Genomic DNA, 27254 nt, shown 5'->3' on the forward strand with positions numbered 1-27254 from the left:
CTGCAGCCAGCAGTACTGGGCTGGGCAGCAAGGGGTTAATTCGGACATTTAGTGCAAACACAGTGACTCATCAAAAGGGTTTGGACATTGGCTAACATGATCAAGAAGTCTGATTACCTAATACAATGGCACAAAGGACATATCATCAATACAATACATTCAAGGAATTATTCAACCACCATAGACAATAGTACTGGAAATAGGGTCATTCAAACCCTCATTAACTTTGGAGCCAGGTGCTGTTACTGTACCACCTCAAACAACTGGAGAATTGCTGATAAAATGAGAACTGATAATATTCACCAGGATACATCTTCCATGGAAAACCCTGTATTGTTTTAATCAGCAGGAGCTGATGACATTTGTTTGGACTTTGCATGGAACCAACTAAATGGACATTGGAACAACAGGCAATATGTTTTGACATGAATGAGTTAAATTATTATAAAAGAAGAGCAGATCTGAGGTTTCGGGTTGCAGTTGGAAGAAGGGTCAAGTCTGATCACCTTGACTCAGGCCTACAGTCAACACCAGACAGACCAGCCATGTTGGGGATTGTAAGTGTTTTCAGCCATATTGTGGTGATACTGGCCTGAAGGTTTTGGGCTCTAGGCAGAGGAAGGGTCGAGTTTGGTCACCTTGACTCAGACCTACAGTCAACACTGGATAGACCAGTCATGTTGGGGATTGTAAGTTTCAGCCAAATCATAGTGAAATTGGTCTGAGGGCTTTGTGAAGGTTTGGGGCAAAGAGTCGGTTTTTTTGCTGGTACCTTGTAACTTGTTTCAACCATATCTTGGTGATATTGGCCTGAGGGTTTTATTCTTAAGGTTTCAGGACAGGACTTGGTGTTTTGCCTGTGTTTTTGTAAGTTTTAACTGAGCCATGGTGACTTTGTGTCGGGTACTGGGAATAGGTTGTTTAAATTTTGGGTTTTGTATTGTGTGGTTGTGGGTGATTCAATAAAGCAATTGTGAATTATCAGAAGAAACTTGTTTCGCCGATCATTCTGTTCAAGCCAGACACTTATGAATCTGGTGTCATGAACTAAAGCGTGGAGAGGGTCTCTGAGGGAAGCGGGAAACCCCTACAATCTCCTTCGCTTTCAGGAGAATAATCCCAGTTTCTCTAATCTAATCCTCCAACTAAAATCCCTCATCCCTGGAACCATTCTGGTAAATCTCCTCTGAATCCTCTCAAGGACCCTCACACCTTTCTGAAAGTGTGGTGATCAGAACTGGACAATACTTTAGTTGTTGCCCAACTAGAGCTTTATCAAAGTTCAGCTTGACTTCCCTGCTTTTATACTCGATACCTCTACGAATGAAGCTCAAGATCCCATATGCTTTGCTAACTGCTTTCTCAATATGTCCTGTCATCTTTGAGGCATCACATCAACCCTGAATTGAATCACTGCAATCAGATTAGGTCAATGTGTAGCAGTGACTCCAACATGTGTCTCCTTATTGCCAGCTTGCATGTTTCTGAGTTTCAGGTGTCATGAAACTAATATAGTTTTTCATTGTATTATTGTGGTTTAATGTAAAATAGGTTTATGGGTGTGAGTGTGGATGGGTCTGTCTGTATGATTTATTTGAATTGGAGTCAGGTAGACTGCAAACTTGAAATTATCAAAAGAAGTAAGGGGTAAAAGGCATTTGAAATGCTAATGAGTAAACATGGATGAGGGCTTAGCACATAGAGTGTGAAGGAAATTTGCATTTTTAGATAAGTGAAGGGGTTGTTCAGGTTTCAAAAGGGTGATACAGTGTTTATAATTAACAAGATAAGCAAGGCCAAACAGTGTGTTTATTTTTTCCAAAGGTACTGACCATATTGGCAACATGAAAGATTTTTATATTATGGGAAAAGTAAATTTCCAGAAATATAGGACAATGGAATTTACAGATTAAAGAGGCAGAAACATATATAAAGAGAATGGAAAGCTATGTTGTGGGAGTCATGTAAGATCTAAGGGGACAGTGTAAAACAGCCTTGTGGAAACCTCCAACCACGTTTGCAGAAGTCTGCTGTGTCCAGTAACCAAAGGTGGAGGAAAGCCTTTGGAATTCCACTGTCGATTGGGTGCTGTGGTAAACTTGCTGGATTGCTATTTAAATTTAAAATCTATTTTGGGCTGTTGCCTTAAAGGGAGTGTATAATTAGGAGTCAGGTTAATAAGGAATTTTGGGATTTGTTATAGTATTAAGTAACTATAGTCTTATGTATGTGCTTGAAATCTTTTCTTTTGTTAATAAATGTTTTAATTTATTTTTTAAAATCTCTAAAGGTGTCAGTGGACTCATTACTTCTGAATTCAGTGTACAAATTTTCTCGTAATAAATACAAATTGCAAAACCATTGTAATAGCGTGGCCAAGTTTCCCTTGTGGATTTGGTCTGCCTGGCACACATCACCTGCAACATCATAATACAGGATCTTGGTATTTGTTAGATTCAGGTTTCAAAATTTAGCTTCAAGACTTACCTAGGTAATCAATACTCGCTCTAAATGCATTTTTGCTAAATTCAACTTTACCTCTCTCAAATTCCATCAGTGGTGCAGGGAAGGGTGGAAGTCACAGAGGGCAGAGGGGATCTGGCATCAGGAAGAATATTAAGGCCCTGGAGAGGGTACAGAAGAGATTCACTGACATTTTAACAGGGAAGAAAGGTTTTCATTATCAGGAGAGATCAGAGAAACTGGGGATTTTTCATAGGTACAAAGGGTCATTGGAGATCTGAGGGAGGGGTTCAAAATTTCATCAGGTAAACAAGGAAAAAGTACTTCCCCTAGTGAATGAATCAGTAATTAGAAGACATCAAATTCAAATCATCAGAGAGTAGGGTACCTGTGAGCTCATTACCAGATGACTCAAATCTGTTCCAAAAACACAAGTTGGAGCGCAGGCGTCATTGCATTCTGCACCTTGACATTCTTTTCACAGCCAATCATGCTTCTCTCTCTCCCTTTATGTAGCATCTCTAACACCTGAGAGTGGATAATCATGACTTGTACCATGATATCACTATGGGGCAAGTTGAGGAAGTAGGCCACAAGAACTACCTCAACCAGTATGGGGATTGAACCCATCTAGTCAACTGAGCTAACCAATGCCCAATCATGTTTGCCAATAAGGAAAAGCAGCATCAGAACTGATGTTAATCTCTGCAGACAAGGACAATAAGGTGTCACACACTCTGGATCCTCAACATCAATTTGAGTTCTCAAATTCAGCCACATTATATGGAAGAACAGAGTAGAAAATGAAACTGGGTGGAAGAGTCGTTCGGTGTGGGTAGAGTATACCTGATGGCCACTTCATAGCAATATTAGCGGAGCTCTGGTAGCAAGTGACTCTCTTGCCATTTTCACTGCAGAGTATATGATGAAAGGACATAAAGGGAAACAAAATAAAATAGCTGTATCTTTAATATCTTAACAATCATCTATTGCAATGCCTTGCTGTCTCTAAAACTTTACTTCCTGCTGTCATATTTTAATAACAATCATGGAGCCATAGACACAGAACACAGAAAGCCATTCTGTCCATCATACCTGTGCTGAAAGAGTCCCCCATCCTCGCCTCTTGTATCTAACTTTGTAAAAGTTCTTCATTCTCAAGTATTGTCCAATTCACTTTTAAAATGATTTACGGAATCAACTTCCATCACCTTTTCAGGTAGAACATTCCAGATCCCAAGAACTCCTTGTGGAAAAAAAATTCTTCTCAATGTCCCTCAATTTTTTGCTAATGATTTTGTCTACAACCTCTAGTTATTGGCCCATTGTCAGAGGGAATAATTTCCTCTTTTTACTCTATTAGGACTTCTAATCACTTTGGAAACCACTATGAGGCCATCTTTAAACCACATCTGTTCCTAGAAGAACAGTCCAAACATTTCCACCCTCTCCTCAGAACTGAAGTTCCTCAGTCCTGGTAACATCCTGGTAAACCTCTCACTACTCTTTCGAATGCCTTTACATCTTTCCTGAAGTACGATTCCTAGAATTGCCAACAATATTCTAGCTGAGACCTTAGCAGTGATTTAAACAAGTTCTAGCCTGATCTCTTGACTTTTATATTATATTCCTCTATTTATAAACCCAAGGAATCCATATGCTTTTTAAACTATGTTATGAACTTGTCCTGCCACCTATAAAGATTTATGTATATGGACACCAAGGTGCCTCTGCTCATGTGCACTTTTCAAAATCATGCTACCTTTGGTATATTGTCTTTCCATATTAGCCCTCCCCAAGTTCATCACTTCACATTTCCCAAAGACCATAAGACATAGGAGCAGAAATTAGGCCATTCAGCCCATCGAGTCTACTCCTCCATTCAATCACGGCTGATAAGTTTCTCAACCCCATTCTCCCGCCTTCTCCCCGTAACCTTTGATCCCCTTACCAATCAAGAAACTGTCTATCTCGGTCTTAAATACACTCAATGACCTGGCCTCCACAGCCTTCTGTGGCAATGAATTCCATAGATTCACTACTCTCTGGCTAAAGAAGTTTCTCCTCATCTCTGTTCTAAAAGGTCTCCCCTTTACTCTGAGGCTGTGCCCTTGGGTCCTAGTCTCTCCTACTAATGGAAACATCTTCCCCATGTCCACTCTATCCAGGCCTTTCAGTATTCTGTAAGTTTCAATCAGATCCCCCCTCATCCGTCTAAACTCCATTGAGTATAGACCCAGAGTCCTCAAACGTTCCTCATATGTTAAGCCTTTCATTCCTGAGATCGTTCTCGTGAACCTCCTCTGGACCCTCTCCAGGGCCAGCACATCCTTCCTGAGATACAGGGCCCAAAATTGCTCACAATATTCTAAATGTGGTCTGACCAGAGCCTTATAAAGCCTCAGCAGCACATCCCTGCTTTTATATTCTAGTCCTCTCGAAATAAATTGCAACATTGCATTTGCCTTCCTAACTGCCGACTCAACCTGCAAGTTAACCTTAAGAGAATCCTGGACTAAGACTCCCAAGTCCCTTTGCACTCCAGATTTCTGAATTCTCTCCCCATTTAGAATATAGTCTATTCCTCTATTCTTCCTACCAAAGTGCATGACCTCACACTTCCTCACGTTGTATTCCATCTGCCACTTCTTTGCCCATTCTCCTAACTTGTCTAAATCCTTCTGCAGCCTCCCCGCCTCCTCAATACTATCTGTCCCTCCACCTATCTTTGTATCATCTGCAAACTTAGCCAGGATGCCCTCAGTTCCTTCATCTAGATCGTTAATGTATAAAGTGAAAAGTTGTGGCGATTTTCCTCTGGGACCCTCCCTGACTCCAGTGATTCCTGAAAGATCGCCACTAACGCCTCCGCTATCTCTTCAGCTATCTCCTTCAGAACTCTGGGGTGTAATCTATCTGGTCCAGGTGATTTATCCGCCTTCAGACCTTTCAGTTTTCCTAGCGCCTTCTCCTTGGTAATGGCCACCATACTCACCTCTGCCCCCCGACTGTCTTGAACTTTGGGGATGTTACTCGTGTCTTCCACCATGAAGACTGACGCAAAGTACCTGTTCAGTTCCTCCGCCATTTCTTTGTTCCCCACTACTACTTCTCCAGTGTCATTTTCCAGCAGCCCAATGTCCACTTTTGCCTCTCTCTTACTCTTTATATATCTAAAAAAACTCTTGCAATCTTCTTTTATATTACTGGCTAGTTTACCCTCATATTTAATCTTCTCCCTCCTTATTTCTTTTTTAGTTGTCCTCTGTTGGTCTTTGTAGGCTTCCCAATCCCCTGGTTTCCCACTGCTCTTCGCCGCATTGTATGCTTTCTCTTTAGCTTTTATGCTGTCCCTGACTTCCCTTGTCAGCCATGGTTGCCTCGTCCTCCCTTTAGTATGCTTCTTCTTTCTAGGGATGAATTTTTGCTGTGTCTCCCAAATTACTCCCAGAAACTCCTGCCATTGCTGTTTCACTGTCTTTCCTGCTAGGCTCATCTCCCAGTCAATTCTGGCCAGCTCCTCCCTCATGCCTCTGTAATTGCCTTTATTCAACTGTAATACCGTTACATCTGATTCCAGCTTTTTCCTCTCAAATTGCAGGGTAAATTCTATCATATTATGGTCACTTCCTCCCAAGGATTCCTTCACCTTAAGATCCCTTATCAAATCTGCCTCATTACACATCACTAAATCTAGAATTGCCTGTACCCTAGTGGGCTCCACCACAAGCTGCTCCAAAAATCCATCTCGTAGATATTCCACTAATTCCTTTTCTTGGGATCCACTACCAACCTGATTTTCCCAGTCTACCTGCATATTGAAATCCCCCATGATCACTGTAACCTTGCCTTTCTTACACACCTTTTCTATCTCCTGGTGTATCTTGTGCCCCACATCCTGACTACTGTTCAGAGGCCAGTACATAACTCCCATTATGGTTTTTTTACCTTTGCGGTTCCTCAACTCTACCCACACAGATTCTACATCATCTGACCCTACGTGGTTTCTTGCTATCGATTTAATTTCTTTTCTTTTCTGACAAAGCAACCCCACCCCCTCTTCCAACCTGCCTATCTTTTCGATAGGATATATATCCTTGGATATTTAGCTCCCAGTCCTGATCCCCTTGCAGCCATGTCTCCGTGATGCCCACCACATCATACCTGCCAATTTCAATCTGCGCCACAAGCTCATTTACCTTATTTCGTATACTGTGTGCATTCAGATACAACACCTTCAGTCTTGTATTTCCCGTCCCCCTTCTCACTGTCATCCCTTTATCTGTTGTGCTTGAAGTTAGATTCCTAGCCCTTTCCAAACACTCTGTCTTATTTTGTGTTCTGGAGACTTTAATAGCCTCTCCTGGGCTCTCCTTTCTTTTCAGTTTTTTCATAATTTTCCATGAAGATGAATCCACCCCCCACATGCTAACCTGCTGCTTTATTTCCCATTAGTCATACTTCTTGGAGTTTTACTCTTCCCTTCCCCCCCCACTTTCTAGTTTAAACATTGAACTCCATCTGCCATGCTTCAGCCCAGTTCCCAATCCTGTCTACATCATCCTGAAGCCTATAATTATGCTCATCACTATCTACTATTTCAATAAGTTTTGTGCCATCTGCAAACCTTATAATGTTGCTCCCTCTACCAAAGTTTAGGTCGTTTGCAATTTTTATAAGGAGTACTGGACCCAAAACTGATCCTTGGTGAATGTCACTACAAACCACCTCCCAGTCTGAAAAACCTCCAACCACCAGCACTCTTTGTTTCATGTCACGGAGTTAATTTTGTATCCATACTGTATTGCCACTTTCCTCTTAATTCCACGTGCTTCTATCTTAAGTGCTTGTTTGGCACTTGGTCAGATGGCTTCTCAAAATCCATTTATACAAGTCCATTGCACTAACTTGATCAGCCTTCTCAAAGAATTCAAATTCCGTATCACCTTCTCTATAAATTCATGCTTCCATATTTTTGATAACAGAAACTGCCTGCGCAGTCTTACTAAGATTATCACTCCTGCCAACAATGGCACTGTTGTGCTTCAATCCGGTTTGCCCAACTCCTCAGCCCTTACTACAGGAAAACTATGATGCTCAAATCAATTTGCCTTCTTTTATTCCACAACTGCGTTTTAATTGCAAATAAAAATAAAACATTGTGCAAAAACAAGGGCAAGATTGTAACATGCAGACCGAACTACATCTGTCGACCCTGGTTCAATGGTCTCCCTGCCCTTGAGCTCCATTCATCTGAAAATGCCACATAATTTTCGACTTTGTGGGTGGAATTTTACACCGGATTTTACCGCGACAGGGCTGTAAAATTCCACCGTGTGTGTGCAGGGTCTGTATATATACTCTAGCATCAATCCAGTTGGGGCCTGCTCTTCTCCTAACTGCTTGGCCTGTGGGCATCACAGACCAATCCTCACTCCCTACAGATTTCTCAGTCCAAAAATCTTGAGTTCCATCTCGTCTAGCTGTGGACCTGGACAAGGCTGCTGAGCCTCATTGGATCCATCGTGTCTAGCCTCAAGGTTTACTTCAATCTTCCCATGAGAGGCAAACTTGCAGCCACTTGATCCCCAACATCCTTATATTTAGCACAAACTGATCCATTTCCGTTGGATTTCCTTCATTCCCGATTGCAAAAATTCATGGTAACTGCCTCCAAACAGCAGCCCCCAAAAATTCTCTTCATATTACAGAAGGTAGAGTATTAGAGAAAGCTAGCTATAAATGTAAAAACAGATAGCAAGAGTTTCTACAGGTATTTAAAAAGGGAAAGAGTAAGTAAAGTGAGTGTTGGTTCTCTAGAGAGTGACGATGGGGAGTTAATGGTGGATAATAAGGAAATGGCAGATGAAATGAACAAACATTTAGCTTCTTCCTTCAATATAGAGGATACATAAACATTCCAATAATAGCTGTAAATCAGCAGGTGGAAAAGAGAGGGGGACTTGGTGAAATTACAATCACTACGGAAGTAGTATTGAGAAAACTTATGGAGCTGTGGGCTGACAAGTTCCAGGGTCCTGATGGACTTCATCCTAGGGTCTTAAAAGAGGTGGCTAATGAGATAGTTGTGTTGGTGTTAATTTTCCAAAATTTTATTAGATTCTAGAAAGACTCAGGGAAGGTATTAGAATTGATAAGGTGGTTTTAGCTGGTCAATTAGAGAAACTCAAGGTAATTGGGAAGATTCAGCATGGTTTTGTGAAAGGGAAATTATGTTTAACCAATTCATTGGAATTCTTTGAAGGATTAATATGCACAGTGGATAAAGGGGAACCTGTAGACATGCTGTACTTGGATTTCCAGAAGGCATTTGATAAGGTGCCACATCAAAGGTTATTGTGGAAAATAAAAGCTCATGACATCGGGGTAACATATTAATATGGATAGAAGTCTGGCTGGCTGGCAGAAAACAGTATGCATAAACGGGTCTTTTTCTGATTGGCAGGATGTGACTAGTAGAGTCCCGCAGGGGTCTATACTGGGGCCTCAACATTTTACAATTTATATCAGTGACTTACATGAGGGGAGTGTAGGCATGGTAGTTATATTTGCAGATGACACAAAGCTAGGTAGGAAAGTATGTTGTGAAGGGGACATGAGGAGGTTGCAGATGGATATAGGTAGGTTGAGTGAGTGGGCAAAAATCTGGCAGGTTGTAACAAAATGTGAAGCGTTCACTTTGGCAGGAAGAACAAAAAAGCAGTGTATTATTTAAATGGAGAGTGGCCGCAGAATTCCGAGTAGCAGAGGGATCTAGGCGTTGTAGTGCATAAGTCACAAAAAGTTAGTTATGCAGGTGCAGCATTAATTAAGGTGGCTAATGGAATGCTATCCTTTCTTACAAGAGGAATTGAACATAAAAGTAAGGATGTTATGCTTCAGTTATACAGGGCATTGGTGAGACCGCATCTTGAATATCATGTGCAGTTTTGGTCTCCTTATTTAAGGAACGTTGTAAATGCATTGGAGGCAGTTCAGAGGTTTACTAGATTGATATCTGGAATAAGCTTATGAGGAAAGGTTGGACAGATTGGGCTTGTTTCCACTGGAGTTTAGAAGAGAGGGGGTTGATTTGATGTGCATAAGATCATGAATGGTCTTGACAAGGTGGATGTGAAAAGGGTGTTTCCTTTTGTCAGTGGGTCCAGAGCCACTGTTTTAAAATAAGGGGTTGCCCTTGGAACACTCTGCCTCAGCAGGTGAAGGCAGGGTCACTGAATATTCTTAAGGCAGAAGTGGATAGATTTTTGGTCGGCAAGGGAACCAAAAGGTTATCGGGGGGTAGATGAGAATGCGGAATTCGAAACAAACAGGGCAGCCATGATCTTATCGAATGACAGTGCAGGCTCGAGGGGCCAAATGGCCTGCTCTTATTTCATATGTTTGTACCTGTGATAGCTGCTGACAGAGATCCAAACTCGTGTCCTTAAACAGGGGTTTCAGATCCTTGGTTTTTCGAGGCTGTGCATGGGTCCATCGCATGGTTATTGTTAGTCAGAGGTTCCTGAAAACTAGTTGGTGAGTGTGAAATTTATTTACACAAGGTGTGGAGATAGGGAGCTATTTATTTATCAAACTGTGGAAGGAAAGGGATTCTGTAACAGGCAGGTGAGGGCACAATTTTATGTGTTTGGTACAGGTTAGTCATTTATGCACTCAGAACAGGTAACAAGCACAGATTATATCCCTTGTTTTATTAATTCACAGGGTGTCATTATCAGGTGGTAGTGGTGAGCTGTTGTCATGAACCACTGTTATCCATGTGGTGTAGGTACACCCACAGTGCTGCTACGGAGTGAATTCTAGGCTTTTGATCCAATGACTATGAAGGAACAGCAAAATATTTCCAAGCAGGATGGTGTATGCCTTGAGGGAAACTTGCAGGTGCTGGTGTTCCCATGCACCTGCTGCCCTTGTTCTTCTAGGCAGTGATGTCATGGGTTTGTATATAACTGGGGCATAGACATTGCCCACACTGAGCTGCTGTATATGAGTAGAAAAACTGATAATACAAGGTGGCAGCAGCATTATTAGAGAGACTCCACAGCACTGCTACATCATGCAGACAATTGGTTACAAATATTTTCCATTTTAAATGGAACTTTAGATGCTGACAGAAGGAAAATGGGCAAAGTATATGCATATACACAATTTTAAAATATATATTATATAAAAGGCCAGTTGAGGGCCACAGTTTTATTTATCCAAAACTGGGAGAGGGAAAGAGTACATTTCATAATGGGGGCATAAGGAGCATGGATTACTTACATCACTGGGGAGGGCACTTGAGGGAAAAAAATAAATATATGTATATAAATATATATATGGTTACTGACAACACAAAAATCTCTGGATAATGTAGGTCCAGGTGTCAATGGAATCAATAAATGTTATCGCGCACACCATCACATCCTGGCCAATGCATTTTTCACACAAAGATGACACTGAAGTGCATGTTATTATGTTTATCTACAACAATGTCAGTTGCAAGCAATAAAAAAAAAACACTGGGTCTTTCGGGAGGTAGAACATGAACACAATGAAAAAAGACGGATGACATTTTTAAATGGGCATGAGAAAGTTTCAGTAAACCAATTTGAGATTATTTGCATTCTTAATGCTTAATTAATTCTTAATAAAGAAAAATACCTAAACCAGGTATGAAAAAGCCTAAGTGTGATTGATTAGTAATTGAGCTTACCTGTGGGCAGTCAAGAAACTGTATTCTAACTTTTATACAAATAAACTCTGTCTTGCAACTATGTAAATTATAAACATGGTTTATATGATGAAAGCCTCTCTCTGAGTTCTGAAGAAGTCATATTGGACTCGAAACGTTGATCATTATCACATAGTTCAAAAGATTGAAGTTAACTTGATTTTAATTTGTAGCTATTGCTCAAGTCATTTGAATGACCTAAAGGCTGACAAGTCCTCAGGACCTGATGGTCTGCATTCTAGATATTTAAATGAACACTAGGTATTTTGGGGGGTAGAAAATGAACAAAGAAGAAAGATGAATGATACATAAAACAAGTGGCTTCAGAGATAGTGCAGGCATTTGTTATAATCTTCCAAAATTCCTTTGATTCTGGAAGGGCCGCAGCTGATTGGAAAATAGCAAATCTAACACTTTTATTCAAGGAGGGAGACAGAAAGCAGGAAACTATAGGCCAGTTAGCCTAACATTTTTAATAGGGAAATTGCTAGAATCTACTTTAAGGACGTTATAATAGGATACTTAGAAAATCATAATGGGATCAGGCAGAGTCAAGTTGGTTTTGTGAAAAGGAAGTTATGTTTAACTATTGTATTAGAATTCGTTAAGAAAGTAACACGCAAGGTGAATAAAGGGGAACCTGTAGGTGTGGTGGTCTTGGATTTCCAAAAGGCATTTGATAACGTGCCACATCAAAGGTTACTTCACAAGAGCTCATGCTGTCGGGGGTAACATGAGCTTGGATAAAGGATTGGTTAGCTAACAGGAAGCAAGGAGCAGGGATAAATGGGTCTTTTATGGGTTAGCAAGCTGTAACTATTGGAGTGCCACAGGGAACAGTGCTAGGTCCTAAACTATTTACAATCCACATCAATGACTTGGATAAGGGACTGAATGTGTGGTAGCTAAAATTGTTGATGACATCAAGATAGGTAACTTGATAAGTGGAGGTAAAGACCCTGCAAAGGGATATAGATAGGTTAAGTGAGTGGGCAAAAATTTGGCAGATAGAGTATAAATGTGGGAAAATTTGAAGTTGTCCACTTTGGCAGCAAGAATAGAAAAGCAATATTCTATTTAAATGGCGAGGGATTGCAGAATTTGGTAGTACAGAGGGATCTGGGTGTCCTGGTATATGAATTACAAAAGGTTAGCATGCAGGTACAGCAAGTGATCAGGAAAGCAAGGGGAATTGATCATAAAAATAGACTTTTACTGGAGCTGTGCAGGGCCTTGGTGAGACCACACCTGGAGCACTATGCACACTTTTGGTCTCCTTATTTGAAAAATGACATAATTGCATTAGAAGCCATTCAGAGGAGGTTCACAGGACTCATTCCTGGGATGAAGGGCTTATTTTCTGAAGTAGATTCAACAGGTTGGGCCTTTACCCATTGGAGTTTATAGAAGATTGAGAGGTGATCTTATTGAAACATAAGATCCTGAGAGGACTTGATAAGGTGGAAACTGGGAAGATGTTTCCTTTTGTGGGAGAGATGAGAACTAGGGGACACAGTTTAAGAGTACGAGGTCTCCCTTTTAAAGTGGAGAATTTTCCTCAGAAATTTGAGAGTCAGTGGAATCCTCTTCCCCAGAAGACAGTGGAAGTCGGTTCAAGATTGCAATAGGTAGATTTTTGGTAGGCAAGGGAGTCAAGGATTATGAGTGAGGGAAGGTGGGGGTGGGGGGAGGGGTGAGGGGGATGCTGGCAGATAGGGGAGTGGAGTTGGGACCACAAGCAGATCAACCGTGACCTTATCGAATGGTGGAGGTGGTTCAATAAGCCGACTCCTGCTCCTATATCCTATGTTGTCACAAGTGGACACTAAGCTAAGAACAAGATATTAGAAGAATTTCAAGAAAGGACTTAGATGAGAGGTGAAGGCAGAGAGAAGGAATTCCGGGTTGTGGGACCAAGATGACTGTCATGAAGAGAGGGGGCTGCACAAGAGACCAGAGTCAAGAGGAATGGAGAATTCTTGGGGGCATTTGTAGGACAGCAGGAAGTTACAAATATAGGGAGACGCAAGGCTTGAAAGCATTTTAAATTTGGGGATGAGAACTTTAAAAGGGAGGCCTTGAGGAACCGAGGGCCAATGTAGATTTGCAAGGACAGGGATGATGGGTGATCAGGAATTGGTGCTGGATAGGAAAACAGTAGAATGAATTGACATTTCTACAGTTTGGAGAATGGAAGGCTGGCCAGGAGAGTACTAAAAGGATCAAACCAGGTGACAAAGGCATGGATGGTGGGGGTGGGGTGGGGCTGAGTATTGTAAAGCAGTGACAGCATTTGTATCGTGCCAAACCTGTCAGGAGTTGAGTCATGGGCCAGGCAGGTAAGGTTTAAAAGTTTATTTTTTTAAAAACTTGTTTTGTAGTGCAGGAATGTTACTCCATGGCAATCCTTGGACCTCTATCTCCTAATTTCACCCAGTGTACTCCTCCCTTACCTGACAGCCAGGTCCAAATTCACCAACAGAATTCCTGATCCCAACAACCACAAGGTAGCACAGATGGTCAGCTTAGACAGAAGTCAAAGTAAACTTACACAGTAATGGGCCTGAACTCCCATGCAGTGGCAGAGTTGGATTGCCACTCCGCTCCTAATTTCTTACCTTAAAATCCTTTCGGTCCTTTCTCATTCGACCTTCCGACTCAGGCTGGGTGAGAACAACATAGTGCAGTGCGCTCCCAAGGCCTTCTGTTGACGGTTGCAAAATCGGATGCAAAGAGGCCACACACCCCCTTTTTTACAGTACCAGCTGCCATAAATCAGGTAAGGTTAAAGATCTGACCACTTTCAAGCCAGGGAGAAGATAGGTTTGTAAGGTAAGTGGGTGGAATTTGGGGAGGTGGTAGCGTGGTCCGGGAGGGGGTGGGGGGAAGGGGGTTAGTAGGGTAGTTGGGGCTCCTGTGTGGGGGGAGGTGATGGGGGCAGCTGGACTCATGGTGGGGAGCAGGAGACCCCCGGGGGGGTGGGGGAGGGGGAAGCAGGGGAGCTCCCCATCTCATCTTGGGGTACCTCCAGATACACTGCCCTGGAACTCAGAAGTTACAGGTCAATAAATCTTGGCCATTAAGATCCTCCACATCCCCAGATTCCTAGGGTGCACTGCATGCTTCAGGGCCCATGCACACTACACCCACTTCTACTGAATTGATAAGAAGCAGAAAAGGTACAATGCAGCAGGCTTCAACCAGGAAGTATTTTAAAGCACGAGAACAAAACTCACTTAAAAAATGCAGCCAAAATTTGTACCAATCCAAACCTCTCTTGGCAATACACACCCACCTCCTGAACTGCCAGAAAATTTGAATGAGAAACCTTTAACTTCATACAAATATTCTCAAGTAACTAGCTCCGCATTTAGCTTAATTTAATCTACACGCTAAAGGAAAGATTTTCCACTTACCGAGCAGAAGACATTAACTGCTCGATAGATCACGCACAACATTTTCGCGAGATAATTACAAAGGCAGCATTCGGCCCATCTTAATTCATCCAACCTGAAGTACCAAGAGTCGCACATTGCAGCATCCAATTGTCGCTTATATTTCCAGGGCTTTCTTTTGCTGTCGCTATTCTCTGAGGGTGCCCATTTCATGCGTTGATCAATTTTTGTGTGAAGCATTTCTTGACATCAGTTTTAAAATTTATTTATACTCATTTGAATCTTTATTCCTGGTTCTACTCTTGCAATTTACTTGGAAGTAAATATTCTGCATTTACTTTTTCCATACCCTTGGCCAGCAAATATATGGGGGTTACTTGTTGCAGGGAGTTGGGAACAATCTAAACAATTCTCAAGCTGAGCATTCTATGCCTAAGCAGCATCCCCACATTCGAAAAGTAAATAAAGAACTTGCATTTATATTGCACCTTCCACAACTTAAGGATATCCCAAAGAGCTTTAAAGCCAATTAACTACTTTTTAAAAAGTGTCGTCACCGTTGTAGTGTAAGATCCCACAAATTGGTGATGTGAGGAACCCGCTTTTGGAAAACTGGAAGGACATTGAATTTTTAACACTCTTCCCTCCCGAGTTGTTTTCAAAAGTCTAAAAGTTTAATTCTGGGCTGTAAACATCACTTAAAAAAAACCCACAAGTCAACAGCTAGATGTCCAGCAGGGACACCTGGTGAGAAAAGAGATCCTTTGTTTATCTGAGTTAAAGCAGAGCTGCTGTTGCCAGGCTAGAGACTGAATGGCTGATTGCCTGAAAACACCTGACCTAAAAGAAGTTATCTTCGAACATTTTATTATTTTTGAACATAAAGGCAGAGAGTGTGCTTTGACAGCAGGCCGCAAAAGGAAGACTCTCACTCTCTCTCCCCCCTTTGTGATACAGGCAGTTCATAGTGTTAACCGTCCGTCAGAAAATTCTCATCAGAATAACTCATTTGTATGTTGAAAGTTTGCAAGTTGTAACCAGTGAGAGTTATCAAAGACAGTGCACCACCAAAGATCCATCTGAAAGGACTTCCAGATCTACTGTGACCAGAGTTCCGTTAGCTCAACAGAATCGAGACTATTTCAAACTTTATGCTTTTTAAAAAAAATGTTCCCATACTCCAGCCTCCGCAGACTGTGTTTGCTTTGTGATGTTTTGAATGTGAGTGTATGGGTGTTGGGATATCTGTTTTGTTTAAAAAAGGGGAAAATCATTACACTTCCAAATTACAAATTAACCAGTTTTGCAACTTTTTTTGAAAAAAGTTTGTTTTAGAATAAATCAAGTGTTTTGTGTTTATTGGAAGAAGCCTTAAAGTATTTTTATGCTGGGTATAGCAGTATCAAAGGTAAACGACTGGTCAGTTTGGTGAGGGAATTAAACATTTAAAGTATTAATGCAACCTTTAGAGAAGTGGGACTGGAACTGACCGTGCACTCCTCCCATCACGGTCTGTAACAGGGGGCTGAATTTTCCCCCTGTCGGGGGGGAAATTGAAGGGTGGGCGCGCACAGGTGCGCTTCCGATCGGCGGCACGGCGCCATTTTACGTGGGCGGGCCAATTAAGGCCCGCCCAGCATGACGTCCGCACAGAAGCGCTATGCGCTCCTCGTGTGGGGATTCCCAAAATTTAGAGTGCGCTCTTTTGCACATGCGCATGAAAGAGTGCACTCATCTCCCTGAGGCTAAGTGTAGCCTCAGGGAGATCAGCTGTAAATGTCAAAAAGATAAAAATAGAAAAATAAAATTTCCCTAACATGTCCTCTCATGTGACAATGTCACATGAGTTGGGACATGTCCATAATTTTCAAAAAAAGTTATTAAAATTTTTTAAAAGCCACATGAAACCTCATCCCACCTGTGGATGAGGTTTCATGCTTTTTCTAGTTCACGCCAGGGCTCCTGGCCTGCCCGCCAACCTTAAGGTTGGACGGGCAGGTCCTTTAATTACATAATTGACTCTGTCAATGGACTCAATTGGCCACTGATAGGTCGGCGGGCGCGCAGCTGATTTCACTGCGCCCCCGCCTTCCTGAAAATTTAAATGGGGCACCGTGATGTCGGGAGCTCCTCCCGACGTCACCACGGGTCATTTTACGTGTCGGCGAGTGGGCTCCGCCCCCACTCACTGACGGGAAAATCCTGCCCAGTGAGTTTTTTTTTAAATTGGTCTTGGCTGAAGGGCAAATTGGTAAGGAGATTTTCCTGGTCTTCTTTGAAGTAATGCCATGGGATCTTTTACGGCTACCAAAGGGCAGACAGGACCCCGGTTTAATACTTCATCCAAGCAACAGCATCTTCAACAGTGCAGCATCCCTCACTACTGCACTGGAGTGCCAGTCTGGATTTTGTGCTCAAGTCTCTGTCTTTTAACTTTCATTAAGACACATGACTCTTGATTTCCTATATTTCACCAGTAACAAATCATATCATGTGGTACCAGAGGAACTATTGCCAGCTGTTAAAATGGGACTGTTGGTATTTTGGGGGTTACACCAGTGCCACAATAGCTACACTCAATACTCATTACTGAATTAATCCACGAGTGGCTCTAGTCTGTTCTCAGAAGACAGAGGCCTTTTCCCTCTGCAAATTAGATCCTGGTGTTCTGCTGCAAAACAGAAATAAAAATGGCTTGCAAAACACTTCTAGTGGTGATGAAACCTCAATCCTTTTTGGAGAAATTAACAGTAAGCAGAAAGAAAATACCCAACTGCCAACTTATTTTTGTGTTAATGAAATGAAAAAACTGCAAGGCTGGATGCTGTAGGTAGGTGCCATTTGTTGTGGATAAAATATGTTATTTGGTGGTTTTTTTTGGAAAATGCACATGATTCAGGTGTGCCATATTTATTTCAATGCAAAAAAAAAATCAGCTTGATCAAACAATGCCCAAATGTGGAATTTAAAATTGGAGTTTATATATGAAGCACTAGCACATATAATAAAAAAAAACAAATATTGAACAAATATTTTAGGATGGTATATGAATGGTTTGTATATATGCAGTCAGAAACAAAAAAACAATGATTTCATTTTTGGTCTGATATTTTTCATTTGTGAATGTAGTTGTGGAAGTGTAATTAAACTATGCAACCACAAGGTGGCATTGAGATAGTAGAACAACTATTGGAAGCATTGGGAAATCTCTGGCAGAGAGAACTGTTTTGATTTAACAAAGCACAAATACAATGCTATAATTAACCTTTCATACGTTGAAAAATTAAATTGCTGAAACATCAAGTGACTTCAGTAAAACCTGGATTTTATGTTATATCATTTGATATTTAAATTTTGTAAAATAATCAAATGCATTTAATATTCAGTGTATGGGAATCTTTAAAATGATTCATCAGAAACAATCATTCCTATGCTTATATTCTTGCCTGTACAAAAAAAAATTAACAAAGCTGTTGCTTAGAAAATAATACGTCCTTTCTGAGAATAACATCGAGTTGTAAATTCACAATTTGTATTAGCAAATTCAGACACACTCAAATTAATAAACTCATGTGGAAAATGTTTATATATGTACATATATGTATTGTGTCTCAGCCAACAATGGCTGTTCTAGCCGAATACAAGAAAGCACAACTTTATATTGAGTACACAGAAAAGGAAGGATTGTTTGCATGTTGACAGGTGACTCTTCAACACATAGGCACTGTCTCCTCAATAAGCTTTATCATCCATGTGCCCACTGTCAAACTGTGCGTTTCTGCATGCAGAGCCCATTAATTTAATCAGCATAGTAATAAAATATGGGATCAAGCAATTTTAACAAAATCAAGAAATTAAAATTGTTTTTAACTATTAAGGTGCATTACTTTGTACTTACATATCTCTCAAAACTAAAACAAAGGTTTTGCTTATATTGACAAACACTCTTGAAATATACTTATGCAAATATGAAAATACAAAGTGTTCATTTTAATAATATGTATATACATTTTACATCACAGCAAACCACATACCAGGTTTAAATTAAACAGTCCTAAACACTGTTATGAACAATTCTACAGATTTTCATCATTAAGAAGGATTTTGAAAAGAAAACGCAATAAAGTTTATAGATCATTATCTTGTGCACATTGACTTGTAAGGGGTGAATTCTCCTTCCTGCAGACATAAATAAAGAGGCCAACACAGAACATATCAGAAGTGGAGGATAGCAATCTATTAGTGTTTTGGATGTAGATAATCACAAACCAAATATTACAATTTAAAACTTAGATTCACATAATTAACTACAGTACAAATCTGGAAGCCAGTCTTTTAGACTTAACAATTAAATTCCATTATAAACATTTGACATATTATGGAGGTGGTTTCTTGTATTAATAGATTTGAAGCAATTCAGGAGCTAATTCAAACAATCATTTTGGTAACAGAATAGCTGCATTTTAAAAGCAAAATCAGTTAGGTTAACATGGCAGCATATACATTAATTTAAAAAGTCTATGACGACAATAAAAACACATGAAATTAAGAAATGGAAATAAAAAAAAAACTATTCAAGTCTTTACAAAACGACCAATACCTATTTCATAGGATGGAAAATTATCCATTAGCAATTCAAGAATAAGTATAACACTACTCAGTGTAAATACCTTTTTACACTAATAGCCATGCCATCTACTCCAGTCATTTTATTTACCTGATCAACAATTATAATAAGAAACTTGACTTTGCAGACATTTTTTGTAAATGATGCATTAAGCCAGATTTCAGAACAGCAATGTAAATGCTCACTCCAAATATAAAACTTTAAACAAAACACGAACGTTATTAACAAAGGCAAAGTGAACAGAACCATCACCAGGTTTTTCTGTCATTACATCTACAAATATGTGCATGTGTGCGTCCGTGGAGAGGAAATGGAACAGAAATCTACAGCATTTTTGTTCAATTATATCAAAGGAAACGGTTACACTCAAGAGTGTTCATGTCAGAAATACAAAAAGCAGACTGATTTTCAGAAAATAAACAATTTGTAAATTTAATGTTAGCAAGTAGCATTTGTCATATTTTGTGTTGAATTAGGATAAATTAAAACAAGAGCAAAATTTATTTTCAAATCTATCCCATAGTTTTTCAGTAAAGTGGCTTTGTTATCAGAGAACTCATTACACAAAATATTTCGCTAAAAGGTCTATTTTTCTGGTTGATTTTTGAAGAATGCCTAATGTGCTAAGGAAGCTGTGGGAATTTGTGCAGTGGAATCCTTCCTGCATATCCTTTATCAACGTATATGTAATTACAATTAAATCGAAACATTTTAGCATTTATGTAAAATATAAAAGGCACACTTTATGGTACTTTGGTTTTCCCAACAAAATTCCTTAGTAATAGATGTACAAGGATTTACAAAACGAAAAACAATTTAATATATGTATTCGCAACATAATCCAGGGCGAAAATTAGGATAGACTTATTTTAAAAGAGGCTTTTCTTTAAAAAAGATCATTTGCAATAGCGAAAATTATAAATGCTAACAATTATAAATGGTAACAAGTATAAATGCTAACAATTATAATTCACAAGAATGGTCAGTAATGACACACAGTGCTTTAAAAATAATTTAAAGATAGAGATTCTATGACCATTAAATTAATGCCACAGATGTACAGAGACAATAGGGCAAATTTAACACATTTTCATTTTTTTTTTTGACTGATACAGTACTATATTATACTGTTAATTAGTGTGGTATCACTTTATCCTGCCCAACACAGCATCTTTTTTTGGCTGATATCTTACAATCCCTTTATGGGAATATGGAAAATCTGTTTAAATTCAAAATATGGAAAAGCCATCACTGAAGCCTGGAAAGAGGATGAAGTTTTACCTATGACTTCATATAAAACCTTTTTTTTAAAACAATGTGAAAAAATAAAAAGGAATTAAAATGTGCGGTTCCTGGATACATGTTCTACTCAGTATATACATTTTATACTTCAATTTCATACAGGGATATTGAAATTAAGGTATTTTTTCCCCTGTCAGGTCCTGGATCCAAAATCCACAATGAATTCTATTTTGGGCCAAAATCATTGAGTTAACTTACTCTTGTTTTTCCTCACCGCTCAATCGTTTCTCAAGATGGCAAATGCTCAATTTTAGAGAGAGACGAAAAAGCAATTTAAATGACTGAATACATTAAATCACCCTTTGCACTTGCAAATGTCTTAATAGATAAATCAAATGCAAAATCATCAAGAATCTGCACAAGAGAGAATCTATTTCACAAACAAGGAACAATTTTCCAGGCCCGATCCTCAGATTTTTATCTGCTTTGTTTCAGTCACATGTACTTAAAAAGATATTTGCCACAAGCTCTGGCAACTTTCCAGTATCTTACTCAAGTAGCCATTCTTCGTGTGTGAACCTGGACTGCATTTTCAGCTGGGATCACTGCAATTCTGCATCAGGAACAGGAACCTCAACTAACTTTTCCTTCCTAATTCAAAGGCACCAAGGACAGTTCTAACACCTCCCAAAAGCTATCTTTAGAGATCATGTGATTCAGCACATGTCCTCGAATCTGTGATCTGACCAGTCTGCACCATTAAGTGTCACACTAGTATCACAACAAAGGGAATAGCTTTATAACTGACAACTGTCACTCTTCAGCTGTCAAACGCTTTGTGCTCTCAATATATCCTACATTTCAGTTCTCCATTGAGTATCCTATTCAATAAAAATGTGGACATTTACTCAACATCTTATCAATAAATTACATTTACTAATTGTATAACATTGTAGAACTGATCCAAATGCTTTATGAAAATAGTTTTGTGAGGTTTGAAGAAATATAAGTTTTTTTAAACTTACATGTGCTTTAGATGCACTGAAACCACTATAAACAACTTATTTTAAAGTTGAAAACTGTAAAGAGCAAAATGGTGGTACTGCATGTTGGAACACCACAGAACTATAACAGGCAAGTTCATTCCCCCCCCCCCATCTCTGCTAAATTACAAATTTCAGCTGTGCTGCTTTGGGGAAAAAGAAAATCAGAGACAGAGTCATTCCCAAGTCACTCTAGTGCATCTACTAGCAAGCTGACACAGCATTGCAATGATGGAGGGTCTTATCTCTAGTTTCTGGCAAATCAGGACTGGAGATAAACAAGGAAGTACATAATTAAAGCTGAAATGAACAAAGTGGCCAAACTTCATGGTAACAAAGCATTATTCTGGTTTTCGGTGAACCTTTGAATTCACAAGGCTGAACAGTAATTGTTCATAATGGTAATATAACATCAAATGGGTAACTAAAATTACAGCATTAGACTGTAGATTTTTTTTTATAAAAACAACAATAAAGGCACCTTTTAGAAACCATAAATGTCACTGAACATTTAATAGTATTTTGGTTAGCATTGTTGTGACTTACAAGGAACATTCAAGCAATTTAGAATTTGGTCCATTCAAACCAAATGTTGATTTGCATAACATACCAAAACATGGTGCAACTTCATACAATGTCACCAGGCAGCTATGGGGTCAACAGAAAATATCACAAAGCTACAAGATAGATGTAATAAATGCTATAAATAAGAGCATGAGTTATGTAACAAGGCACAGTAATGTCTGGTCCAATAGGCCTGCAGGAAACATATTTGTATGTGATTGTAAAAACCCGCAGGCATGCCAATTTTATTTTTAAAATATCAAGTGTAAGGACAGAAATGGAAACAGTATATGAATTAAAACACAGAAGGCCACCAAGAGGTTGTAATTATTAAAACAAATACAGTTCAGCATTTAGAACCATGTCATTAAGAACTCATTTCTTTTGGGTATGTGTAACTTTCATTCCAATGATGCCACTGAATTCTGTACAACTATCCTTTGACACGGAATAACAAAGAGTAATGATAGAATATAGAAACACTGAATTTTTATGTTCATATCTTCTAGTTTTTCTTCTTCCTGATGCATGATTTGCTTTAGCTTCCTGAAGAAAGTGCATGCATGCGCTTAGCTACCTCATACACATAAGCAATATCTGGTCTCTTCTCTGGATCTGGGTTAATGCAGATATTTACTAATTGTCGAAGCTAGAAAACAAAAGAGTTTGTTAAGTAAAGAGGAAAAGAACCATTGTCAGGAACAAAGAGGTCATAAAATGGCTTAGCAATGTCGTCTGCATTGATGGGGCAGGGGTCTAATTTCCTCAGTCTGAAAGAAACATAACTCTCAAAGTACGATATCATAAATGAACTACAGTAACTTATCAAGAGTGAAATGCAGTTTCCTATCGACAACTGTCCACATACATTAATGTTAATGGTCATCAGACCCAGTTAGGAATGGGAACAACTAGGCTATTGGTAGATAGCAAACTAGGTGAATCTTGTTTTTTTACCCTGTCAAGCTTAATTAAATGCCCACAATTTAAATAATTGAGCTCTAGTGCAGTTGGATATCATACAATCTTTGACTGTGTGATGAGCATAATTCTCTGCCTCAAACATCCCATTTCCATTGTTTAACTGCAAATGTGTTACACAGTGAAAAAAAATGGCCTGTAATCGACATCAAAACTTTCAGTGTTCACCATCAATACTCCTCTAAAATTGATAGCAATTTTTGGAATCTGTGCATGTGGAGTTAAGTATGGAAATCCAGAAGTTTCCATTTTAATTCTACGCTTTTCTCCAGTGCGCTGGTCAAGTTAACCAGATGGCAATAAAGTGGAAATCACTGAACCGATGAAAACTTGCCATTTCCACTATTTGTCTCGCTGTAAGAGCTCTTGACAAAGTTACATCTTGTTGAATGAAGTGGAACTGGCTTTTTAACAGTCCGCCAAGTACTAATGACTACTGAACTACCTCACCATCCCTGAAAAACCGTATAGTTGTAGAATGTCAAATTTATCCAGTGGATGGGGAAAAAAACACATTTTTAAAATGAAGTATGTTTTTTTAAAAATTGATATTTCAGCTTCGACCTTAATCGCATGTCTACATCCCAATTTCTTTATTTTGCTAAGTTTTTTTTAATTACAAGTGAAAAATTCAGTGCATTTCACTTCTTGGTTTGCTGCCTGAGAATACTTCAATGTGATTGGTTGCTTACCCTGCTTGATGACATCACTGTTGCTGGACTTAGCACTAGGTGCAACTGACATTGGGAAAGGGGAAATCCACACCACAGAAATCATTAAGTCTTTGTGGGCAGATTTGTTCCAAATCAGTGGTGAGCACCATCGCCTCACCACCGACCATAAAATCTGGACCATTAGTCACTGGCAAGAACAAAAAAAATCAAATCCTTGTAATCCATTAGATATCATTCATGAATCACAATCTGTACCTAATGTACTCTTAATTTTTTTTGGACTGCGTGGGTGATTTGTTCAAACTTCTTTTGCGCACAATCCTATTCTACTTTCCTTTATAGAGGAGTCTGGATCTCCAATGTAACATACTGTGGCATCTAGCTCATATGAGAAAAATATGAGCTGGGAATTAACACAGGGGACCAAGTCAATCTTCTAAAATATATCATATCTAACTTGTCACTACACATAAAACAAAAATCACAATTTTATCCTAAATGAAATAGTCGCTATGTTAGTGAAACACGGCTGCTGCTCTCAAGTTACCGTGATCATCAGAGCTCTGCATCACCAGCAATATATTAACTATACTTCACTGCCATTTAGCTCCTGGAAGAATCTCTCATGTTTTGAAAAGAATTCCTGATCACAAGGAATTACTACTGACCATAACATTTCAAGTGCTGTGTGTTAGGTTTGGATATCACTTCACATTAACTTGGATTTTCATGTCACAAATTGTTTCAATGCAATCAAAGGGTCATTTGAATCTTAACATTTCTTTAAATTCTATTGTAGCATAATCGCCCTTAGGAATTTTCAGAATTTCTTTTCAGATATATCGGACTTAAAAATATACATTTCCAAAAACTGTGCAGTGTTTAGTATTCTTGCCACCTTTGGAACCATATAACAAATAAAAGCTAACTTAAATGGTTACCATTATCCATGTTGTTGGCATTTTTAAAAAATGTCAAATGTCAAAGCTATGAAATAAAATGCTGAAAGAAATGATTAAATTCAACATTTTCTATAAACTAAAACATCTGGTTAGAATTCATTACACAGAGTAAATAATAAAGACAGAATTAAAATTCTTTAGAGAGGTAAATGCTTGTTTGCACTATCAAGATTAAGTTTTACTTCTCATTAAGAGAGAACTATTGTCTGCCATTCTGTGAGGCTATACTGATTACTGAATGTCTCCCTGTGAAATACAGTTTGTGCTTCCATAAACGAGTTAGAGTCAAAGTCACCATTCAAAACTTTTATTCTTTCATGGGATGGGGGCATTTACTACCCACCCCTAACTGCCCTTGAACTGAGTTCCAGGCCATTTCAGAGGGCAGTTAAGAGTCAACCACATTACTGAGGGTTTGGAGTCACATGTAGGCCAGACCAGGTAAAGGTGGCAGATTTCCTTCCTTAAAAGACATTAGTGAACCAGGTGGGTTGTTACAACAATCCATGATAGTTATCATAGTCACTATTGCTGGGACTAGCTTTATATTCCAAATATATTAATTGAATTTAAATTCCACCAGCTGCCACGGCGGGATCTGAAATCTGTGCCCCCAGAGAATTAACCGAGGCCTCTGGATTACTAATCCAGTGACATTATCACTACGCCACCATACCCCCACAACCGCCACTCCCCTGCCCCATCTTTTTATAAAAAGATGTTTTACTGGAAGGCACGCTGTGTTGTATTCATAATGACCTTTGCTTTTTTTTTATTTTAAAATTTACACTGTGTACTTTTTGAATGTATAAAAGTCCAAAATAAACATTTGGTGATGTCATTATTGTTCAAATATAAATTTTGTTTCCACTTTCTCAAGAGTGCTAGAGACAAAATAATACCCAAGAAAGTCAGCAGCTTAATTATTCTAAACAGCATCAGATGGCTCATAGAAATACACTCAACATTTAGATTAGATTCAAAAGGCTCAGTCTGCACAGATAATGGACAATGCCAAAAAAAATTACTGTAGGTGCATTTAATGGAGGGATTGTTTGCAATTAAGCCTTTAGCAACATTTCATAGCAGACCTAGTTCACTAAGTGAAGGACAGAGAAGCAAATTTTATCAAATGCAAAATGTTGTATACATTATATGTCAAAAAATAGTACAAACTAATATAAAAATCCTTCTACTATGTTGTACATTTATAGATCAACTAGATAGCTTAAAAGAGATCCATATTTATCAAGAATACACTATCACTTTGACCATTTCTTTGCCTATAAAAAATGTGGCATGTTGAAACGAAAAGGGTACTGTACAACAAAATACCAGTTATTCATGTAATTTAAGGGTTTATATTATTTTTTGTCTACATTTTTCATAAAATAACGAGTGAACATGAATGGCAGTAACTATACACAGTAATTCCCTGTTTGGAACCCAAATAAAGTAAATCTATCTCCCATGCCTCTAGGAAAGAAGCAAATGCCAAGAATACTAACAAAAACAAAGCCAATCTATTACCATACACATTCACATTGTGTCAGGCTGGAAGGAAAGATATGCTCCTGTTTTGTGCTAATTATCTTTCCACACTGGCATTGCTGAAGGTAGGGGAGGAATGGATTGGATTCAGCCTTTGCCAGCTCTGGGACCTTCCATCTGGGCCGGTCCCTGATAATTGCCCCTTGGCTGCAAATACACAACCCCCACTTCACACTTAGCCACAATAAGAGAGTAGCCCTGCAGGCAGGCCGACTTCAACCAACCACTAGTGGCATTATCATTAAATCCTGCCGAAGGTCGCCATAGCAACCGCCTGCTGAGGCTCCTCTACCACGCTCAACATCTCCTAATCAGCTACCATGTGAAATGCAAATTCAGACAGTCTGAAAATTAGTCAAGAAGAATGGGGATGAAGAAGCAGATACGTGAAATATTCATGTGCATCACAGCAAAAGCAGACAGTCTGAATGACACAATAAAGAACAACCTATGACATTTTTGCCATCTTTTCACATTATTGTTTACACCTAACTATACCATCTAGACCCACAGATTCTAAGTCAGCTAAGCTGAAACAGTCTATGTACATTGCTGGAAACATCACTGATCAAGAATTAGATGGGATATGTATGAACAATTAGAAAACAAAATAAAAACTAACAAGGTGCTATCATCAAATAACACAGTTAGTGCTCCAAGGAGATTTTAATTAAAAGAGAATATTGAAAAGACAAACAAATTTTGCTCCAAGGATTTCCTTTTGCCCCCTTCCAAATATGGTTCTATACTGATGTAAAACATGAGCTTTATTATTAACTTTATTTAAGCTTGTAAAGGACATTGTAAATACAATTCATGTATAGTCATCTAGCAATTACTACTAGACATAAATCTTCTGTTTTACAAAGTCTAGATTTATTGGTATATTGTATGAGGCTTAAAGATTAGAAGGAACAGGAGTATTTGCAACAAACAATACATATTATTCTGCATCACAGTTTGCACTGCATTTTCCTTTCTCATAATTGCCAAAAGGAAAGAGCGAACCAAT

General features: G+C 39.0%; 1 protein-coding gene across 3 annotated transcripts in view; it reads right to left on the reverse strand.

Annotated features, from left to right (window-relative positions):
- Positions 1 to 18161: 18161 nt before the first annotated feature.
- Positions 18162 to 27254, reverse strand: part of nek7 (NIMA-related kinase 7) — a 188469-nt gene continuing 179376 nt past the window's right edge. For all 3 annotated transcript variants that reach the window (XM_078561716.1, XM_078561714.1, XM_078561715.1), the window contains exon 11: positions 18162 to 22723. In XM_078561716.1, coding sequence (XP_078417842.1) covers positions 22613 to 22723 — 111 coding nt within the window. In that variant the 3' untranslated portion in view covers positions 18162 to 22612. The remainder of the gene's footprint in view (positions 22724 to 27254) is intronic.

The sequence above is a fragment of the Cetorhinus maximus genome, chromosome 17, assembly GCF_964194155.1.
Source record: "Cetorhinus maximus chromosome 17, sCetMax3.hap1.1, whole genome shotgun sequence".
Lineage (NCBI taxonomy): Eukaryota > Metazoa > Chordata > Chondrichthyes > Lamniformes > Cetorhinidae > Cetorhinus > Cetorhinus maximus.